Below are 22904 nucleotides of genomic sequence, written 5' to 3'. Positions count from 1 at the left end.
CCCTGCCTGCCCAAAATGCCTTCTGAGACTGCTCTATTCCCACTTCTGACCACTTGTTTCATGATTCTTACACCCTGTATCTCAGACGTGGGTCTCAGGTAAGTCTCCATCCATTCATTACTGGTTGTGGTGGTTTAGTTCCTAAGTTGTGTCTGACTTTTTGCGACTGTATGGACTATAGCCCACCAGGCTCCACTGCCCATGGAATTTCCCAGGCAAGAATACTGGAGTGGGTTGCCATTTCCTTCTCCAGGGAGTCTTCCCAAACCTAGGGATTGAACCTGGGTCTCCAGCATTGACATGCAGATTCTTTTACCAACTGAGCATCCATTACTAACTATGTGAAAGTACTTATCCCCGTTTGCAACTCTATTATTTAACTCTTTGCTTTCTTGTTCCCTCCCTGAGAATGTACACTTGTTGAGGAAGGGCAGACACTTTGTATATACTGTTCATTTCTGTATCTGCATTGGCTTTAATGATCCCTGGCATACAGTAGGTGAACAATAATAATTGCTTACTGAATAATTAAATATGCCTTGGATACTTTTTTCAACTTCTTTGTTTCCTCAACTCAATACCTACTGACAATAACATTTACCTTGTTGAGGATGGTGAAGACCCCCTGATAAAATGTGAGAGCGCCAAACCCAATGTGTGCAATGATGCTTGATAGGAAATATATTGTTCCTCCAGCAAAGACGACTTAGATTTTAACCTGCTGTCTTTTATTTAAGTCAGTTAGCCTCGCTAGGCTCTGCTTGTTCACCTGTGAAAATGAGAATAATCCTACCTACTTCATAGAATGGTTACAGGGTGAGATAAGTGTTATAAGTGAGATAATGTTCCTGGGAGGGCTTAGGAAACGTAGTAGTGGTAAACACAGTAATGACATTTACTATTTCCCCCATGTACTCCATGGAGTCCATTCAACAGCCCTAAATGTCTCCCTGCTGGTCTGAAATGGTGATGTATATATTGAGCTGCTCCAAGAAGACCAGTGTCATCTTGGCTGCTAGACAGTGGTACTTAAGGAAAGCCAAGGTGATGTCAGGACTCTTCCAGTACCTCCCCACTAAGCAAGGCTCAACTCAGCACAACTTTATTTATTAAAATTTTTTTTGAACTTTTTTTGGCTATATCACATGACATGCAGAATCTTAGTGCCCGGACCAGGAATTGAACCATATCCCCTATAGTAGAAGTTCGATGTCTTAACCACTGGATCAGCAGGGAAGTCCCAGTGTAATTTTTGTTTTCTTAATGAGACATCTAAAATACCACATAAGAACACTTGAATATACTATACTGGCTTCTTAACATTTTCTCTAGTTTATCTTTAGTCGTTTTCACAAGGGGGAAAATGCCCATTAATTAAATTCAGAGATATCACAATTGCTAAGGGAATTGTTTTACACACTGGCATTATGAACAAGAAGTTACATAACCTTTACAGAGATATTATTGAGGTGATTTAGAATATTAAAAATGTGGTAAGCAAATAATGACAGGAAATTCTAGCTGAGAAAAATAATGGCTCCATCTCTTTCTGAAAAGGAATCACAAATGCAGGTATTTAAGGGGTGAGTTTTAAAAATGTCAGAAGCAATAATGGTGATGATGACTATAAGATATGATAGTGGTTTATAAGACAGACAGTATCCTAAAATAAGCTTCCGTGGTGGCTCAGATGGTAAAGAATTTGCCAGCAATGCAGGAGACCTGGCTTCGATCCCTGGATCAGGAAGATTCCCTGGAGAAGGAAACGGCAATCTATTCCAGTATTCTTGCCTGGGAAATCCCATGGACAGAGGAGCCTGGTGGGTGATAGTCCATGGGTCAAAAAGAGTCGGGCATGACTGAACGACTAACACTTTCACTTTCATCCTAAAACAGGAGGTTAAGTTTGGTGCTGAGGTTACAGCAAAGTGATACTGAGTGTTGCTGATTTTAATTTTCTTTTTGGGGGAAATGGAGCAGGATGTCTTCTCCAGGACATATCTTAAGTTTTGCCGATTGATATGTATACAACCTCTTTAGGTCAGAGAGGAGAGAGAACCAAGGCCAACATCAACTAATTCTTATGTGCCTTGAATTATTTAATCCAATAGTCATTCTCTGATGACAAAGTGATTTATTAGACAGAGAAGATAGAAAAGATAAATTGAAAGGAGTGAAGCTAAGAAATGAACAGGGGAGAAGCAGCAAAGGCTGAAACCTAGTGTAATTTTCTCTTCTGAAGAGGGAAGGAGACATTTAGCAAAGAGCAGAGAAATACTGGGAGGACTGAGAAAGTTTACAGCAAGTTTATCAGGTTGGCAATGATCCTGCACTTAGAAAGTTAATTTTTGAGTTATTTTAAGTGGAATTAAGCTCCAAAAATTTTCTTCAGGGGAAAACTCAGTAGAATGATGGTTAAGACTCAGATGACTTCATGTCTCCCATCTGTAACTTGTTTCTTTCTATCTCATTAATTCAAGCACATAGCATCATCTTTTGCTTCAGTGACCAAATTATAGAATCACTGGCAACTCCACATCTTATGTTCAAGGAATCTTCTCCCAAGAACTCTCTCTATAAGAATATATATTAAAAAAAAAAACAAAACAGAAAACAAACAAACAAACTAAAAAAAAACACCCTTGCTTTTATAGTTACACATCTAGAAGCCACTTAGACAAAACCCAAATATGGTTACTTTCATTCAACATGTACTTAATAGTCTTTCAAAATCACTTTTGGTATTTTGTAATCTTAATAAAATAGTCATGTGTAATATTACATCAGCATTTTCGTATTTCACTCAAGATTTCAGATACAAGTCAGTGGGTCTTGTATGTGCACAATTAGAGAGAGAACAATGCAACTGACTTCATGGAACATGAGATATTCATTTTAGCTCCTTTACACATGGCCTCAGACGAACCTCCCAACAATCCTAACTCAGGTATGCTTCCCTGAAGTGATCTTGAGTGATCGTGAGGACATTCTCTTGGTGGGGAGGAAGGATGGAAGTTTGAGGCAGACACATAAATGCTGATGGGGAAGGGGGAGGGGAAAACATTACTTTGCTGTCTTGTAGTTAAAGGATTAACTGGCAGACAAAACTGAACTTTAGTTTTGGTACAGTTGAATGTCAGCCACTGAAACTACTCCTTAGGAGCAGCTATGATTTTAGTCGTATCCTAAAGAAAGATCAGGGCTCTCTGCCCTATAAAGAACTTTGCAGATGAGGTAAGAATGACACAAAAGAGCCAAGGCACACATTGCTCTTAAAGAAAAATTTTGATAAACTTATTCATAAAACAAAGACAGGCTTACAGACTCAGAGAACGAACTTACGGTAATCAGGAGGAAAGTGGGGAAGGATTGTTTGGGAGTTTGGGATCACTAGGTACACACTGCTATATCGAAAATGAATAAGCAGCAAGGACTAACTGTATAGCACAGGGAATGATGCTCAATATTCTGTGATAACCTAAATGGGAAAAGATTTTGCAGAATAATAGACACATGTATATGTATAACTGAATCATTTTGCTGTACACCTGAAACCAAAACAACGTTGTTAAACATCTCTGTTGATGTTGAGTCGCTAAATTTTGTCTGACTCTTTGCAACCCCATGGACTGTAGCCCACCGGGCTCTTCTGTCCATGGGGTTTCCCAGGGAAGAATACTGGAGTGGGTTACCATTTCCTCCTCCGGGGGAATCTTCCTGACCAAAGGATCGAACCCGAGTCACTTGCATGTCCTGCACTGGCAGGCAGACTCTTTACTGCTGAGCAATCAGGGAAGCTCTCTAAATGACAAGTCTCCAATACAAAACAAAAGTTAAAAAAAAAAAAATAAAAATAAAATTCTTTCTTTAAAAAAAACAAATTACAGAATCAGCTTCTATAACGGTTTTCACTCTGGAGGGTGCTGATAAAGGCTATCTTACTCGTGTCCTGGAAGTTGACGTCATTGCCATTGTATGCGTTCTTCAGTTTGTTGGTCATCACTCGGAGAGCCATGATCTGCTGCCTGATGAACGTGTCAGGCCGCGTGATGTCCACGTCCACCTCCGGGTTGTTGATCTGGTTGGTCAGCCCGTCATTCATGATCTCAGGCAGGTACCTGCAGGGTACAGAGAGAGAAACCAGTTGGGGTGAGGCAGGAGGCACCTTGAAACCAGATTCTGTCACGCTCTTTCTAACAGTGAACCCAAACGTCAGCAAAACCTGGGCTTGGTTTCCTGGAAAAAACGCCAAACAGTGAATACAAGGCATACGTTTTCCCAGAGAGAGACGTGGCTAAAATGGCTTCAGAGCTGTCTCTAAATGGCACTGAATTCTCATGTAGGCTTGCCTACAAATAAATGCTCATCTAAGGACTTCCAGAAATTATTCCTTAAAATTAATTACTCTGTCTCCCTCCATCCCAAACATTAAGATGGTTAAGTCAAGGACTTGACAGCTCACTCAGTGATCCTGTGAATTTTGCTAGTAGGACCTGAGCTTGTAAATTATACATGACCTTAGAGGGTTTCCTTGTACGAGGGTGCTCTTCCTCAATTGAGGAGGTCTGATTCCAGGTTTTAATCAGAACAAACTTCTGGATACAAAAAACCATCTTTGGAAAGTTGGAGGAGCAACCAGTGATCATTGGAATATTTTAAGTGTCCATTATGATTTTTATTTTGTACTAGAATCTTGGGTCTAACTCATCACTGAGTAGAAAAGTAAAATCTAATGTCAAATTTATATCACCATTTTTTAAAACTTGTGCTCGTGTCAAATTGTCAGTCCTTCCAATGTCAACTGCTTAAGTTGCCCATGTGTGTTTATACCAGCAGAGACTGAAGATCTTAGCAAAGTGCTTGCAGCGCCAGACTCCTTACTCTTGTGACCCATCTGCTTTCAGGCCCTCTCCTCCTCTCACAAGGTTCTCACACATACAGCTTCTTTCCTGTTTCCTGTGTTCTGAGTTGGAGTTCAGAGGGCTACAGCAGCTTCAGAATTCCTTGCCTCCCCTTACCTCCGTCTTTCCATCCTAGCGCATCCTAAATGACCTGTCTGGCTAAGCTTCACAAAATACTGCTTTCATCACGTCACTCTTCTGTATCTAATCTCCATGGGGTGCTTACTTAATGCCCGTCATTGTGCTAAGCACTTTACCTGCATTACAAAAATTTGATTTCCCAGCAAATCTAGGAGGTAGGTACTATTTTATCCCCATTTTGTGTAATAGAAAACAGAGGCTTAGTTACTGTGCAAAGTCACAGAGCTAATGGATCTAACTTCAGAGCCCATGTGTCTAAACACTGCATCATATTGCCTGTTTGATCACAAACTCCAATTCACACTTTATGGCTCAGCACTCCAAGCCCATTTCTACCTCATCTCTACTTTCTCAGGCTTCAATTCTCCTTTCAAGGGGCATTCCTTGCCTTATGCAATCTTCCACAGGGATTCATCTTATCTTTGCTGGCAATGTACTTTTCCATTTAAGTTCCAAATATCTTTAAAGACCCAGGTAAATCCTCACTTTCTCTTTAAGATGTTTTCCAGCTTTTAGGGACCTGCCCATTCTTTCCTGCTTCCCAGTGGCACAGTGGTAAAGAATCTGTCTGCCAATGCAGGAGATTTGAGTTTGATCCTTGGGTGGGGAAGATCCGGGGGGATCTTCCTAAATGCCATTTCCTAAATGGCAACCTACACCAGGATTCTTGTCTGGAAAATCTCATGGATGGAGGAGTCTGGAGGGCTACAGTCCACTGGGTCCCAAAGAGTCGGACAGGACTTAGTGACTTAGCATGCACGCCATTCTTTCATAGGGCTTCCAAGTTCGGCAGGGTATTTTGGGCACTGCACCAAGTCATCTGCTGAGAGAGGGAGATGGGGCTGAAGGCCAGCCTGAATGCACCTGCAGGGCACCATTCACCAAAAGGGGTGCCTTTTTCTTTCCTTTCCTTTTCTTCTGTGGGAATCTTTTTAGTTTAGAAAATTTCACTATACACCAAAGTAAAGACAATAGTGTAATGAACCCTTGCATACCCATCTGGGTGCTTTTTCCCCCCTAATTCCTACAAAGGCACTATATTTGTCTGGCAAGAAACAGATGGCACACTCAAAGGAGCAATAAAGAGAGTTAAAGAAGAGACAGTTTACAGAGGTGTGAACGGGGTTGAAGGAAGCCAATGTGATGAAGAACCCTGGGGCTGGCAACAGCAGAACGGCCAGAAGGGATGGAGCTGTTACCAGAATGCACCAGCTCTGAAGCCATGGAATGTGGCCGGAAGATGCTGCAGCTGCCAAAGCAAGGTCCCTCAAGGAGGGAGCAGAGGGAATGATATCCTGACCTCTCCAGTCCCTCCTTCTGACCTCTGGCTGCTGCCTCCCATTGGCTGAAACCAACTGGAAACCAGAAGGAAGGGTTATCCAGCTGATGTGATATGTAGATGTTCTCCTTTAGGACACAGACCAAGGTTGGAAGGACGAAGAGTAGATTTCAAGGAGGGCAGGGGGTGCCAGAACATCCAGCCCAGGCATCTGATGGACTGGTGGCAGCCCTGCCTAGTTGCTATCATTAGCATTCTTCAACTGCCTCTCCTGATGTGGCTTGAAAGCTGAAAAAAACTTCCCTTCCTCAGAGAAGGTGGGATGATATGAGAGAGTAGTATTGAAACATATACACTGAAAGTGAAAGTTGCTCAGTCGTATCCGACTCTTTGAGACCCCATGGACTGTCCATGGAATTCTCCAGGCCAGAATACTGGAGTGGGTAGCCTTTCCCTTCCTCAGGGGATCTTCCCAACCCAGGGATTGAATCCAGGTCTCCTGCATTGCAGGTGGATTCTATACCAACTGAGCCACAAGGGAAGCCCACTACCTTATGTAAATGAATAGCTAGAGGGAGTCTGATGTATAATGCAGGGAGCCCAAAGTCAGAGCTCTGCGGCAACCTAGATGAGTGGGATGGGGAAAGAGGTGGGAGGGAGGTTCATGAGGGAGGGGGCATATGTATTCCTAATGCTGATTCATGTTGATTGTATGGGAATAACCATCACAGTATTGTAAATTAATTATCCTCTAATTAAAATAAATATATTAAAAATAAAAAATTTTCCCTTCCTCTATTTTGTCCTTCCTATGTACATATACTCATACAATATATTTGTGCTTAAAATTCTTCCCCTTCCTGCAGGTTATTTTGCAAGTTTCCAAAACCAAAGGCTCTGTCTGTCAGCCTCCAAAAGAAGAAATAAAAACACACAAAGAAACTTTTATATTTAAGCCATTTTTCAGGTAATGAAATCTTATGCCTGATGTGTTTGTACACGAACTGGTTTACCCATCCCCACCCAGGGACCGAACCTGGGTCTCCTGCTTTGCATGCAGATTGTTTACCATCTGAGCCACCAGGGAAGCCCCATTTTACATTAGAGGTCTCTGAATAAGCTCCATGTCTTTATCCATATCTTGAACAACCAAGATGATCATGAACATTCATGATATTCATTGCATAATGAAAAATAAAACATACAGAGTGCACTGCAAATTCTGGTCCATAAGACTTCACCGTATTCACTGCCTTAAAAAAATGTCCTAATTGAAATGAAGAGTCAGGGAGCTATATTTATTTTTAAAGTGTAACTTCTATGCTGCCTTTTCATATATCTGGTATACCAATAAAACTTTGTTAGATTCTGAGATTGTTTTCCTGATATACATTCTGAAATATGACGTTGATTGACTATTACTGACATTCAATTATATGTGCCAGGTTTGGTGAGTTCTACCTAATCACTAAAGCCCATTGAAATACACAACCCACGGGTCGGCCAGCCTCTGCTGGCACAGAAGCGGAGGGGCTAAAAGGTGCTCATGGGTTCTGGTGTTGTCCCTTAACATTCTGAACAGTGATCCCTGTGGCTGTACCTGTGCTGAGTCAGAGGAGGGCTTTGTTTCTTTCAGCTGCTGTGTGCATGGCCCAGCTAGCTGAGACTCATTTATCAGAAGCCGACTGCGATAGCTTACATGGGAACGCTACCCTTGGGAGTTTGAGCACACAGGAACAATAACAAGACTGCCAAAGAAACCCAGCCTCTAACTGCATCTGCCGATGCTCAGCCACTTACAATAAAAACAAGTAACAATGCACCTATGTCCTTAAGAACCTTTCTTCCTTTCAGTGTATTCAAAGGGGAACTTTAGAGACTATATGGAAACTTACACTGAAAAACACAGTTGGAAAAGAAAATGGCCACGTTGTCACCCCAGGGGCATATCCAGAGGCCATATCTGTGGATGTCCAGAGTGCAGCCTGGGGGACACCTGGAAGCCCAGTTCAGCGCCAGCCCAGTTATTTGTTGCCTCTCTTGTTTGATCTCTTTGTGCTGTGTGCTGTGCTTGGTCGATCAGTCAAGTCCGACTCTTTGTGACCCCATGGACAGAGGAGCCTGACAGCCTGCAGTCCATGGGGATTCTCTAGGCAAGAATACTGGAGTGGGTTGCCATGCCCTTCTCCAGGGGATCTTCCTAACCCAGGGATTGAACCCAGGTCTCCTGTGTTGCAAGCGGATTCTTGACCATCTGAGCCCCTGGGGAAGCTATCCTGCAAGAATGGATGCACCTTTGAGCCCATAATATTCTTCCCTTTATTAGACCTTGCACCAGCTCTTTGATGTGAGGGCATTTTTGTACCGTCATGGTTCTGGGAGACATGGGAAGGGAGGAGAATGTTGCTACAGAGAGCCCAGGTTCTGAGGCTGGCTCCACATTTAACTGGGGCAGGGAAAGCCCAGAAGTGACCAACTGGAGAGGTGTCACTATTTGCCACTACCTAGTGCTATGGTGTGGAAAGTAAGTGGCATCCGGGAAGAGTCAAGCATAGCTTCCCAATTTTGTTACCCTCAATTTTGTAAGACCACATGTAGGGGCTAAATCATTGGCAGTTTGGCAGAATTACATATCTTCTCATCTGCTATGGTCAGCTTGCTTGCATTCTCCCCAGATCCACCTGTTGAAAACCTGATGCCCAGAGTGATAGGATTAGATGGAGAGGCATTTGATCAAGAAGGCTCTGCGCTCGTGATTGGGACTAGAGCCCTTACAAAGAGGGCCACACAGGGCTTCCCAGCCCCTCTGCCAGGTGAGGATATGACTAGAAGTCTTCCCAGAAGGGGTTCTGGTGGAGGATATCACTGTGAAGCTTGTGTGATGAGTGACTTGGCCAGCACAGCAGGCATGCCGGACCCAGGACGCTGCTGTCAGTGGGCTCGGGATGGATGGAGCATTGAGAAATACCGACTCCTGCTCAAGCTAGAGGGAACGTAAAATGCCGCAGCACTATGGAAAACAGTATGGCAGCTCTTCAAAACAGTAAAAATAGAGCTACTATCTGATCCAGCAATTTCACTTCTGGGTATATATCCAAAAGAATTTAAAGCAAGGACTCAAATAGATATTTCTCTGTTGACAGCAGCATTATTTACAACAGCCAGAAGTGAAAGCGAACCAGGTGCCCACTGACAGATGAATGCATAAGCAAAAAGTGGTCTATACATAAAATAATTCAGCCTTACAAAGGAAGAACAGGAATTCCTGGTGGTCCAGTGGTTAGGACCCCATGCTTTCACTACCGAGGACTCAGGTTCAATCCCTGGTCAGGAACTAAGATCTGGTAAGTTTGGCAAACCATATGGCACAGCCAAAAAAAATAAAAAAATTCTGACACATGTTAACGTGCCAACAGGGGAAGACAGAGGATAAGATGGTTGGATGGCATCACTGGCTCAATGGACAGGAGTTTGAGCAAGCTCCGGGAGATGGTGAAGGACAGGGAAGCCTGACGTGCTGCAGCCCATGGCATCACAAAGAGTCGGACATGACTGAGCGACTGAACAACAACAAAAACGACAACATGCCAACATGGATGAATCTTAAAGACATCATGCTAAGTGAAATAAGCCCATCACAGAGGCACAAATGTATAATTTCACTTATGGAAGGCACCTGAAATAGTCACATTTGCAGACATAAAGCAGAATGGTGGTGGCTGGGACTGGCAGCGGGGAAGGGAAGTGTGGGGAATTATTGTTTGAGTGTGGAGCTTTAGCTGAGGAAGGTGAAGATTTTTGTGGATGGATGGCAGTGATGGGTGCACAACCCTGTGAATGTACTTAATGCCACTGAACTGGACACTTGAAAAATGGCAGAAATGTTAAAATCCAAGTTATATATGTTTTACCACAGTTTTAAAATTTCTAACTTTTAAGTACCATTTTTCTAAAGTTCTTGAGAACTTTTCTATTTTTCCTTTCTCCATTTTTCCGGGCTGCTGCAAAGTGGTATTATTCAAAACATACTATGACTTTAGGTTTTAAGTGGACTTATAAATTCTTGAAGACTTTTGAGCTGGAGTTGTCTGTGGCCTTAGGTACTTCAAAGAGATGGGACACTGAGACATGGTCAAATGCACAGAGGCTGACCCAGGACACCTGAGATCTCTCTGGAATCCAGCTGTGTGATTATGGGTAACTAACTTGGCTACTATATATATGCACTATATATATATGTGTATATGTATATAATGTGAAAAGTGAAAGTAGAAGTGTTAGTTGCTCAGTCATGTTCGACTCTTTGCAACTCCATGGACTGTAGCCCACCAGGCTTCTCTGTCCATGGAATTCTCTAGGTAAGAATCCTGGAGTGGGTTGCCATTTCCTTCTCCAAGGTGTCTTTCTGACCCAGGGATTGAAACTGGGCCTCCTGCATTGCAGGCAGATTCTTTACCTATTGAATCACCAGGGAAGCCCATATATAGTATATATATATATACACACACTATATATGTATATACATAGTAAGTAGTGTATATATACACACACACACACACACACAGTACTATCCATATAATATAAAAGCCATTATATAAGGGATATAACTGTATGTATATATCTGTATATATAATATTTACCTTGTTTGTTTCATAAGCTGCCATATTAAGTAAAGTGATATGAAATTGCTTGACAAATATAATACACTATACAATTGCAATGCATCCTTATGAAAATTAAGTTGTTAACATAGCTCCCTCAAATGCTGAACCTGTTTCTTAGGAGGGCTGACAGCAGCAGAATTCCAAGCTTTAAAGCCTGGATTCATGGACAGAATAGTGATTTGCTGTGGCTTTCCTCCAGCTGGAGGATGTGGGGCATGAAATGGCCTGGAACCTTTGGAGGACACACCGCTCATTGGTTGTGCCAGTGAACAGAAGCTAAACTCTTTGACTTGGCTTCTCAACTCATTGGCAGGAGCTGCCGACACCATCCTTTCTTGGTAGAACCGGAGTCAGCAGACTCCAGGGTGGGAGGGAGGAAAGACCCACGAGCCAGGCCCCAGGGCTCCGAGCTGCCGACACAACATGCTTCTTTCCTCCTGTCTGTAGCCATGTTTCTTATCATTTCCAGGAGGGGCACACAGTATCCTGCTCCCCCCAAGGCAGTCAGCCTTCGTGGGGTCTTCCTTCCTGAACATCCCAGAGAAGGGAACCGGGCTTTTAGCTATGCCAGGTTGGAGAGTCGCCTGTTCTCATCCCAGACAGGCTTCCCACTTTCCCCAGGTGCTTGCCCGGCTGCGTATACATCAAATATTTTACAGTTCTTTCAAACACAGCTGGACTGCTTTGGACATACCCTGCAATCAGACTAAGACAAAACTCCAGATCTGCCAAGTTGCTGTCTCTGACACATTTCTCATCACTACGCACCATTTCACCACTCTGCCAGCTGCTCGCATGTACCCACTCATGACTTCCTAGTTTTTTCGCTTAGTCAATCCACTTGGTGGCTGCTGAGAGTGACTGACCTATTTTCTAGATTTTTCTACTTTTCCTATTTCCTACAATTTACTGTATTTACCTCCTGGCCTCAGGGAGGATTTCCTTGGGGGACACAGTTATTTCTGTGAGGATCAGATGCCTTAAAAGACAGCAAAGACTCCTGGCAAAAGCTGCGTTACCAACGGATCCAATTAATCCTTGTCTCCCAGCCGGCCTCTTGATGGCCTCCTCATGTCCGACTCTGTGCGACCCCATAGACGGCAGCCACCAGGCTCCCCCATCCCTGGGATTCTCCAGGCAAGAACACTGGAGTGGGTTGCCATTTCCTTCTCCAATGCATGAAAGTGAAAAGTGAAACTGAAGTCGCTCAGTCATGTCCGACTCTTCGAGACCCCATGGACTGCAGCCTACCAGGCTCCTCCGCCCATGGGATTTTCCAGGCAAGAGTACTGGAGTGGGGTGCCATTGCCTTCTCTGGAAAAGACACAGTTCTGGCTAAATACTAGCTGACAAGGACGGAACCAGGAAGCTGTCTTGCCAACTTTAAAGGGAGAAAAGAAAGAGTATGGCTATAACTAACTCAAGAAACCCTGAAGACTCTGAGATTGTCTATGTTCTGTCCTGGGATCCATAGGCTTTGGGGACCTGCCTCAGACTGGATTTCATCACATTCCTCCTGCACCATCCCATTATCTTCTACATTCCCTTTTTCTTTTTAACATCTGTGAGCTTAGAAAAAGGATCCCTGTGAAGAGAACAAAGTCCTCATGAAAGACACAGGTGATGTGATTCAACATGGTTATGTCAGTTGGGTCATTTGTAGAGACATAAATGAGCCTAGAGTGAAGTTAAGTCAGAAAGAGAAAAACAAGTATTGTATAATAATGCATATGTGGGGAATCTAGAAAAAAAAAATGGTACAGATGAAACTATTTCCAGGGCAGGAATGGAGACACAGATGTAGAGAATGAGATGTGTGGACGTGGGGAGGAGGTTGGGGGGATGGGTAGGATGAATTGGGAAACCTGGGATTGACCTACATGCACGTGTGTGCCAAGTTGCTTCAATCATGTCTGACTCTTTGTGACCCTGAGGACTATAGCTTACCAGGTTCCCCTGTCCATGGGATTCTCAAGGCAAGAAAACTGGAGTGGGTTGCCATGCTGTCCTCCAGGGGACCTACCTGACCCAGGGATTGAACCTGCATCTCTTATGTCTGCTGTATTGGCAGGTGGGTTCTTTATTGCTAGTACCACTTGGGAAGCCCTGTAGACAATGTTTGTGTCCTGCTAAGATCTATAGATTGAAGCCCTAAAACTCAGTGTGATGGTGTTGTGAGGTGGGGTCATGGGGAGGTAATTAGATCATGAAGGTGAAGCCCCTATGATGGAATTAGCACCCTTACAAGAAGAGGAAGAGACCAGAGCCCTCTCTGCCTCTGCCACTTGAGGGCACAGCTCAGAACAACTGCTTGGAAGTGGGCTCTTATTAGAACCCAGCCTTGTTGACTTCTAGCCTCCAGACTATGAGAAAATAAAATTTTGCTTAAGGTCTCCAGTCTATGGCAGCATTGTTACAGCAGCATGAGCTAGGACACTAATTGAATGCGGTTTCAAAAGCATCCATCGAATCCAGGGATTCAAAGCATCCATTCTTGGCCCCCAAGGGCATCTCATGAGAGACCAGAGGTTTGTGGAGACAGTATCCTGTCTTGAGAAAGCTGTGCTGTATTTCCAAGTCAAAATTCCCTCTTGATGCACTTGTGAAGCTTAAGCAATTTGTTGTCGAGATGACTTTAACCTGGCTCGGGCTCAGCTATCTTTAGTGCGTGATGTTCCGTATGAACCACACGACCTGCCTAATCTAGTTGCTGTTGCCATTTGTAATAGAAGGAAAAGCCCATTAAAGGAAACATCAAGGGTATCCTTGAAGGTGAAGAGAAAACAGCAAATCGTAACATGTTCCCCAAGGCTTGTGCGTGAACTGAAAAAAGGGAATATCTTACATATTAATAGGAACTTAAAGGAGGCCTGCCGAGATGAAACACAGGACTGTGTGAATCTGAATATCAGATCGACAACGAATCCTTAGTGTGAGTGTGTTGCACTTGGTGTCCGCTTTTCTTAGGTGCCAAAGCTGGCAACTCTGCCTTTGAGCCCTGCTACTCAAAAATGCGATCCCTGGACCAGAAACCCTTGCTTCCCTAGGAAACATATTAAAAATGTAGAATTCAGTTCCATCGCAGACTTACTGAATCAGAATCTGCATTTTTTTTAACAAAACCCCCCAGATTTTAGCCTGTCCATTTGAGAGGTGCTGCTTTAGAGGTTACCAGCTATTCTCACAGACTTTATTGCATTGGTCTTTAGAATTGTCCCAACAGGGTGGCAAGGGAAGGAGAAGCAGATGAGGACCTTTCCTGACCACCTGGTCCTGTTGTCAGAATGGAGGTTTCCATGCTGACAGGGTCACGGGCGTGCCCACAATTTCCTCCCATCAGAGGGCACACTCTCTTCCTGCTACCTGACCTTCTGTTTCCAGACCTGCTGGGCTACTGAAGCACACTGAGATCTGCCAGAGATGGATGAAGGTGAGAGCAGGAATGAAGATGGGCCCATGTTCTAGGGGAGACACTGCTCATACATCCTTGACCATCACCTCAACGCAGCCGCTCTTACCCTGCAGTTGCCATAGCAGCCACATCTGTGTGTATCCTGTTTTGTGTCAAAGTCATCACTAATTTCAACAGGCGATATTCATTTTGTAATAGCTATTATAAAACAATACATACTGGGGGAAAACAATGCATACTTGGGGACACAGAGTGACATATCTATTGTAGGAGTCATTTTGATTTTGGAAATGTTAACATATGAAATAGACATGCTTCTGAATCAAGGAAGTACAGTAGAGAGCTTAGAGCAGCATTCAGAAAGCAATCAGGAGAAAAATGGGTGATGGCAGACAAGTCTGAGCAAGTACTTAGGATAAAAGGGCTGCAGAGACTGTGGTTAAAGGAATTGGAAGGATGAAATATTGTACAAAGAGGAAGAAATATCTAGGTTACTGGCAGCCTCATCTCACAGGCCTGAGTTTTAAAACTCCAGAAAATTTCTATCAATGCTAGTTAACATTGCTGTTCCACACTTGATAGATTTTTTTTTGAAATCAAAGTTCTGTTTCTTTTGTTTCACAGGGTGACAAGAATAACCTTTCTTTTTTTTTTTTAACAAGCATTTCTAAACATTTCAGAAGGCCTTTCATTTGAAAGTCCATACTTCAAAAATAGGGAAAAAATACCTTGTCTGCATTACAAATAGATTTTTCAACTTACAAAATAGTTTAGTGGAATTTTTTTTTTAGTGACAACTTCTCTCCTGTGTTCCTAGATCAATTAATATTTGGATGAGAAGAAAGCTTTAATTAAATTTAACCCAACAAGTCTGTATTGGTTATCTACTTACAATGTTATTAAATATAAAGTTATAATATTAAGAGTTCATTATAATGGAAGAAGTAAAAAGAAGAGAACTAAGAAAACCCTGTGAAATTATAACTTTTCAATGGAAGTATAATTTGAGTCACAAATATTTGCCAGTGTTATCTTTTTATTAATACATTGGGTTGAAGCCTGGAATATTCCTGCAAATGATTTTATTGTATTAAATTTGATGATTTCTCTCACCTGCATAAAATCCTCTAATGGCTTCTCATGGACTCAGGATAAAATTCAAGTCTGGTCCCTGAGTACTGAGCAGGTGTGTCTCCTGGCTATGTGGTCCTTTCCCAACCCACAGGCCAACAGGACGGTACTTAAAGTTCCAAATTCCACTGTCCTGCCTCCAGTAGCTGTGCTTTTTCATGTGACACCCCACTGCCATCACACAGTACTTAATTGACAGAGCCTTGCACAGCGCCTGAGCTGAGGGTGTGCTTAACAAGATTGCTAATGGACTGAACGAACAAAAGAGCAAAGAATCTACTTCATTTGTTCTCCTAGTTCAGGGATGGCAGTATATATCTGTCAGTTGTTTAGAGTCAGGGTATTGAAATGAAATGGCTTCTCAGGTGGCTCAGTGGTAAAGAATTTGCCTGCAATGCAAATTGTGAGATTAAATGTGAGTTTGATCCCTAGGTCGGGAAGATACCCTGGAGAAGAAAATGGCAGCCTGCTCCAGTATTCTTGCCTGGGAAATTCCATGGACAGAGAAGCTTGGCAGTCTACGGTCGAGGGGGTTGCAAAGAGTTGGACAGGACTTAGCGACTAAACAGCAACAACAAACTGCAGTGAAAAGAATACTCTCTGGGGTTTGGGACATGTCAGCTTTCACCTTAGTTCAACGGCTACACTTAGACTAATGGTTTACCCTGTCTAGATTCCTGACTGCATAATGAGGAACTTGGCTGAACCATCCCAGGCTCTTCTCGCTCTGACTCATGGTCTTTATCTTCCCCATTCATTTTCTTCATGGAATGTAGTCCCCTCCCCAGTCCTTGCAGCAAACCTTTCTCTATACTTCTTCTGTAAGAATTTACAGGGACTTCCCTGGTGGTCCAGTGGTTAAGAATTCACTTTCCAATGCAGGGGATGCTGGTTTGATCCCCAGTCAGGAAACTAAGATCCCACATGCTGAGGGGCAGCTAAGCCCCCTTGCTGCGACCACTGAGCCTGCGTGCTCTAGAGCCCCCGAGCCACAACTAGAAAAGCCCACGTACTGCAATGAAGACCCAGCGCAGCCAAAATAAAAAAAATAATAATAAAAAAATTTGCACATGTGCTAATATACAGTAACCTGTGTAACTCTCCATGGGAATGCAGTTCAAAACACAGCCGCCATTTTAGCCGAGGCTAAAAGGTAAACACAGATGGGCAATGGAGCAGCCTGAAAAATCAACTTTATTCATTAGACCATCTGGTCATCCTTTACAGTGTCTTTCTGTACAGTCATTAGGAAAAGACACATTAGAAGCTGTTAATTCACAGCCGAATTTGCTGGCCCAAGGTCCCCTTCACAGAAGACCGGAAACTGCTAAGTTACTAAGCATTTTTGAGGGGCAGCACTGCTGATACTGTGAAAAGCCTTTGGTACCCTCATAATTTAAGACTGTCACATGGATATTTGGGGGGTAACTTGAAATGACTGCAGTTCTTTCAACAGCTGTCTTGTTTTCCTCTTGCTAATCTCTCTCCAGGGTGGCTAATAATGCCATTACCAATAGAAGCTAAAAATGCAACTCAGCAGTGTAAGAAATTACACCCAATGAGCACCTCACTTGCACCCGTGCCTCCTGCAGCTCTGTCTGAACTTAATATCCATGAATCTTCTTGTTCTGTTTTCATCACAGCTGTTTCATATGCTCAAAAATGCCCAATAAGGCCCCAGAACAGACCCCTTCTTTTAGCTCTTCCACCTGCCTGTTGATCCCCAAAGATTCCTTGAATCCAATTTACCAGCTGCTTTGCTCACCTGCGCCCCTGCTGAGGAGGCTTTGGGTGGACTCCTCTCCCGGTGTCTGCCCTGCCTGCCAACTCCCAGCCAGTTCTCCCGTCCAACTTCTCCACCCTATGACAACTCAGGCCAACCCCATTTCTGGGCTGAATCAAGAAAGTCAGAAATTCCATACCAAGGGGCAGTAGCCTTGGGCAGCAGAGCAGAGGAGGAAAACAGAGCCATCTCTCAGCGGGAGATTCCAATGGGACTTTCTAAGGCACCAGACTTAGGAGAATGCTTTCCTGGTTGTCTGTTATTTTCTTTTTCCCTTACCCTTCGAATCAGACTTCAGTATTTTCTTTTTCTCCCAGGGTGAAAAAAATTACAGTTGAATGTTCACTTCCTGTTTAACTTGTAATGGAAAAAAACCCCAGTAAGCTGTGCAAATTTAACTATGGGTAAAAATAGCTCCGCTACCTTAAAGTCATTAAGAGAACATAAAAAGCTCTTTGTGATCTCAAGATATCCGTAACCTGGCATCTGTCACCATCCCTCCATCCTCGTCCACGGGGGCGGCGTGCAGAACAAGGATTCCAGGCTTAATGGCACCTTGAGAGTTAGCGCTCCCAGGTGCCCATCAAACCTGTCACTCTGAACAGCTGTCGCTAAGTGACGACTTGTCGCTCCACCCTCCGCTGGTTTTTTCATAAACAGGTCTGCAGCGTTGTGCCAGGAGAGCCTTCCAGGACTGGATGTGCAGTATCCCTTCCACAAGAACAGCAAGCCACCCTCACCTGGCTTTGCTGTGTCCGTTCCAACATTCCTCTTCGTTGGACGTGCCCGCAGTCACGCTCTCATCCTTGCAGATGGTATAGGGCAATGTCGACCAGACCTTTTTAGAGAGCTTCAGTTTCTCTTTTATGTCTGTGACCTGATCAAGAAAGCAAGGAAAGAGAGTGAACATTCTCGCCGGGCATCGTCCGTTTCTACACCAGGACACGCGCAGGGGAAGGTTAGAGTCCATGATGGGAGGAGCACAGATTCCCCATCACCTTTAAGAGAGAACCCATTGTGTAGGACTTATTGCCCAGGGAAGCCTCACTTCCTCCTTCCTCCACTTCCCTCTAGCTTCTGGCAGAGGGTTCTCAGATAATTGACTCTTGGTTTTCCATTTTTTTCTGCCCTCCCATCCTTTGAATCAAAAACTTATGAGGCTATTGTATTGGTTTTGCCATATATAAGAAAAAAAAAAAAAAAAAAAAACTTATGAGGCATCTCAACTGGCTTTGGGTCCCACTCCGGCTGGGAGAAATAGGTATTTCCCTATTGCAAACATCCTCAATCTGATCTTCAGGATTCATTTGCCTGGAGGTCAGATAAATACCTAAGGGATGAAAAAAGAGATACATTGTGTTCCCCAAAGGTCTACTCGTTTCTGCAAGAAATGAATATAGTCACTAATTCAGTTGCTGGTGACCCTTGTTCTTGACCAGTGGACAGGCCCACAGAGTACACTCTTGGACGATGAGGAGCACCCTAAACCCACTTTAAAATCTCTAGCAGCAGAGACAAGAGTCATTCCAAATACGAGTAAGCGTAAAATCCACAGTCCTGTGGCTGGATGGCTGGGAGGAGCTTGGTACCAGCAACTCTAGGGCTTTCAGGCTCAGCTCTGACTTTTTGTCTGCCGAAAGGATAGGACAGGGATTCAGCAACATTTTGGCTCCACAGGAAGAATCAAGGTTCATGCAGTCACACCACGATGTTCTACTCTGTCTATAAGAACATGGGGAAAATCTATGGTTGGTGGAAACGCCGCTGTTATAGGTCGAATTATGTCCTGTAATATTCATATGCTCAAGTCCTAACCCTCAGAACCTCAAGAATATGATCTTATTTGGATCTGGAATCTTTACAGAGGTAAGGAAAGTTAAAATGAGGTCATTAGTTGGCACTAATATAATAGCACCGGTGTCCTTATACAAAGCAGGGCTTTGACCATAGGGGTGTGCACAGAAGGAAGACAGTGTGAAGAGACTCAGGAAGAAAACATTCATCTACAGGCCAAGGAGAGAAACCTGGACAAAATCCTTTCCTCACAGCCCTCAGAAGCAACCAGTCCTGTTGACACTTCGATTTTCGACTTCTAGCCTCCAGAACTATGAGACCACACATTTCTGTGGTTTAAGCCACCCACACCTCATTGTGATAGCCTGGCAGACCTATACAGCATCCTAGAAGGGAGGACCACTCACACTTGTGATCAGTGGCCTTCGGAAACAAAGTATTCTGTGTTTACTGTGGATGCAGTACAGATCTGAGAAAACACTTCAACGATCTGTTGTCAGGTTTAAGAGGAAACACAAAAAAATAAAAGAGCATTTCATGTTGTCCCGAGTTATATTTCTCAGTAGTTTCAGAACTGTACAGTTTTTGGTCCTTGCTTATTTGTGATTCTGATGATGACAGAGATTTCAGCCCTGGGAAATGTCTGTTCACCAGTCAGGTACTGAAGATGACCAGAATGTTGAACCTAAGACCTTGATACATATCCTTGAATGGTGTGATGTTATTTTTGTTTCAGAGCATAAAAAAAATCTGCAAGTGATGAAATTCCAAACAGTGGCTTATACTCAGTAAATCTCAGGGTAGCTTAAAAACTACACTCTCTGATTTCCTCCACTGGTGCTGACTTTGGTCCACAGACTGCCCCCTTGGCCCTCCTTCCAGCCAGTCTGACTGCCTAAAAAGCATTAGCCACTTAGTTGTGTCTGACTTTTTGCTACAGACCCCGTGGACTATAGCCCTCCAGGCTGCTCTGTCCATGGAATTCTCCAGGCAAGAATACTGGAGTGGGTAGCCATGCCCTCTTCCAGAAGATCTTCGAAACCCAGGGATGAAACCTGGGTCTTCTAATTGCAGACAGGTTCTTTTACTGTCTGAACCACCAGGGAAGCCCCTCTGACTGGCTAAAGGGACTGCAGTGATGCTAGTTCTTTTCTGCTCACCATTCTTAGCACAGATGTGTATGCATATTGTTACTGGTTTTTAAAATTTTTTTGTTTTAAGTATGTGTAGCCATTTCCGTCCAGCCATAGGTGGATGGACACTCTGTGTTTAACAACTATTCAAAAAACTTCAAATCCCTGAAACCTCAACTAAGAAATGTTGAAAGTATGACAGAAAAGTCACCATTCTGCAGCCATCTCATAGTAATAACTGATCTCAGTGAGTATCATCAATAGCTTCTGTTGTGGGTTGAATTGTGTCCACCCTAAAAGATGGATTCTGCTCACCAGTGCCCGTGAATGTGAACTTGACCTTATTTGGAAATAAAATCTTTGTAGATGATCAAGTTAAAATGGGGTCATTAGGGTGGGCCCTAATCCAAAATGACTTCGTTCTTATCAAAAAGGGAGATTTAGATACAGAGATACCCACAGGGAGGAAGCCCTGTGGAGAGGAAGGCAGAGATTGGGATAATGCTTCTATAAGACAAGGAACACCAGCGATGGCCAGTGAGCCACAGAAGACGGGGGACAGGCCTGGGACAGACTCTCCCTCTTGGAAAGGAACAGCCCTGCTGACACTGGGGTCTCAGACTTCCAGCCTCCAGACTGTGAAAAATTAAGTTTCTTTTATTGTAAGCCACCCAGTTGGTGATTATGCAGTCCTAGCCAACTAGCACAAGTGCAAAGAATACTGGGTACAAGCTTGATGGGGAACAGGATATTTACACAATCCCAGAGCATCCCCTGGACCTTCCCTAATGGCTCAGTGGTAAAGAATCTGCCTGCCAATGCAGGAGACATGGGTTCAAGACATGGGTTCAATCCATGGGTCGGGAAGATCCCCTGGGGAAGGAAATGGCAACCCACTCCAGTATTCTTGCCTGGGAAAACCCAGGGACAGAGGAGCCTGGCAGGCTACAGCTCATGGCAGGGTCACAAAAGAATCAGACACAACTGAATGACTGAACAACAACAAAGCATTTCCCACAGATTACTTATTATTACAAGAGGACAACTGGTCACCACTCTACAGGGCAGGAACCTGGCAGCCCCCAACTTAACCAAGTGATCAGTCATGGATCAACTTGGTGCTGGGTACCTCCAGGTGTGATGGGACAGTACCAAAACATCACTTATGCAGCAAAAATTCACAACCTCAATCCAATCATGAGGACACACTGGACAAACCCCAACTAAAGGATGTTTTACAAAACAGCTGGTCTGTATTCCTTAAAAAGGTCAGTCATAAAAGATACAGAAAAGCTGAAAAGTTTGTCTAGGTTAAGGAGACTAAGGGACATGGTGTCCAAATATAGTGGATGGCTCTGGATTGGATAATAGATTGGAAAAATAATTGCCGGAAAAGGATATGTTTAGTTGGAAAAATTTGCACACTGACTCTATATTAGATAATAATATTGTATTAATGTTAAATTTCCTGAGTATGGACTCCTATTGTGATAACACAGGAGAATGTCAAGTTCTTAGGAGATACACATTGGAGTATATAGAACTAAAGAGGTATGATTTCCACAACTTACCCTAGAATGGCTCAGGAATAATAAATATAAAACATATAGATGTATAGAGCAAGAGAGAGTGAGAAAGCAAATGTAAGAAATTTTTAATACTTGGTGAATCTAGAAGGAGATATACTTTCTTTTTCAAAAATTGCAATTTTTCAGTAAGTTTGAATTAAAAAAATAAAACATGTCAAAAAATAAAATCCTTCACATGTGATTTGTTCAGCAGAGTGCCATTCTGTTGTCCCTAACCTCTAACCTGGATTATTCCTTTAGGCCACTTATCCTCACTGTTCTCAGATGCAAACCCCAGAGGGAGAAATGTGTATTACATATTCATCACTAGTTCAGAAAATGGCCACCAGCTTCAGGATGGAAATAGTGTAGGCTCTATTCCATGCCACAATAGATACACCAAGAATGAGCCTTCTCTTTTCTACTTATTTCATACAGAAACCCCACCTTTAAGCTGTTGGAGTCTGAACCAATTATATACATTTTTCGACACAGGGAAAGAAGAAAATTGCATGACATCCCACAGGTATCTCCTTTTTTGATATTTGCCAAATCTAAGTGTATATTATGCTGCTTTTTCTTTTAATCAAACTCAAGCATTATATCTTTCATGGTTTATTTTCAACGCCATCCCCTCCCCTGACACCCATGAGACTTGGATGGAACTTTCTGAGTTCCAAGAGGGCCCCCATTCATGATTCTGAGTACTGATTGCTCTAATCCTTTATAAATGGCTAATTTTTATGATTCTAAGACCATATGCTTCTTGAAGGGAGGGACAGGGTTTTAATTTGTCTTTATTCTCAGTGCTTAGAAGGGGTCGGGTGACCAACCATCCCATTTTGCCCAGGACTTACAGGGGCTTCCCTGGTGGCTCAGATGGTAAAGTGTCTGCCTGCAATGCAAGAGACCTGGGTTTGATTCCTGGGTCGGGAAGATCCCCTGGAGAAGGAAATGGCAATCCATTCCAGCACTCTTGCCTGGAAAATCCCATGGACAGAGGAGCCTGATAGGCTACAGTCCATGGGGTCACAAAGAGTCAGACACGACTGAGCGACTTCACTTTCACTTTCACTTAGGGGGATCACTAATTTTTAG

The 22904-nt window shown here is 43.4% G+C and overlaps 1 protein-coding gene across 2 annotated transcripts in view; it reads right to left on the bottom strand.

Moving 5' to 3' along the window:
• The window catches only part of GPC6 (glypican 6), a 1231564-nt gene that overhangs the window by 6230 nt on the left and 1202430 nt on the right, over positions 1 to 22904 (bottom strand). For both annotated transcript variants that reach the window (NM_001081730.2, XM_059892082.1), the window contains exons 7-8: positions 18052 to 18188; positions 3943 to 4118 (exon numbers count right to left, since the gene is read on the bottom strand). In NM_001081730.2, the coding sequence (NP_001075199.2) occupies positions 3943 to 4118; positions 18052 to 18188 (313 nt within the window). The remainder of the gene's footprint in view (positions 1 to 3942; positions 4119 to 18051; positions 18189 to 22904) is intronic.

Source organism: Bos taurus, chromosome 12 (genome assembly GCF_002263795.3).
Source record: "Bos taurus isolate L1 Dominette 01449 registration number 42190680 breed Hereford chromosome 12, ARS-UCD2.0, whole genome shotgun sequence".
Lineage (NCBI taxonomy): Eukaryota > Metazoa > Chordata > Mammalia > Artiodactyla > Bovidae > Bos > Bos taurus.
Note: the sequence above shows the minus strand (reverse complement) of the source record. Positions and strands in the feature narration are given on the sequence as shown.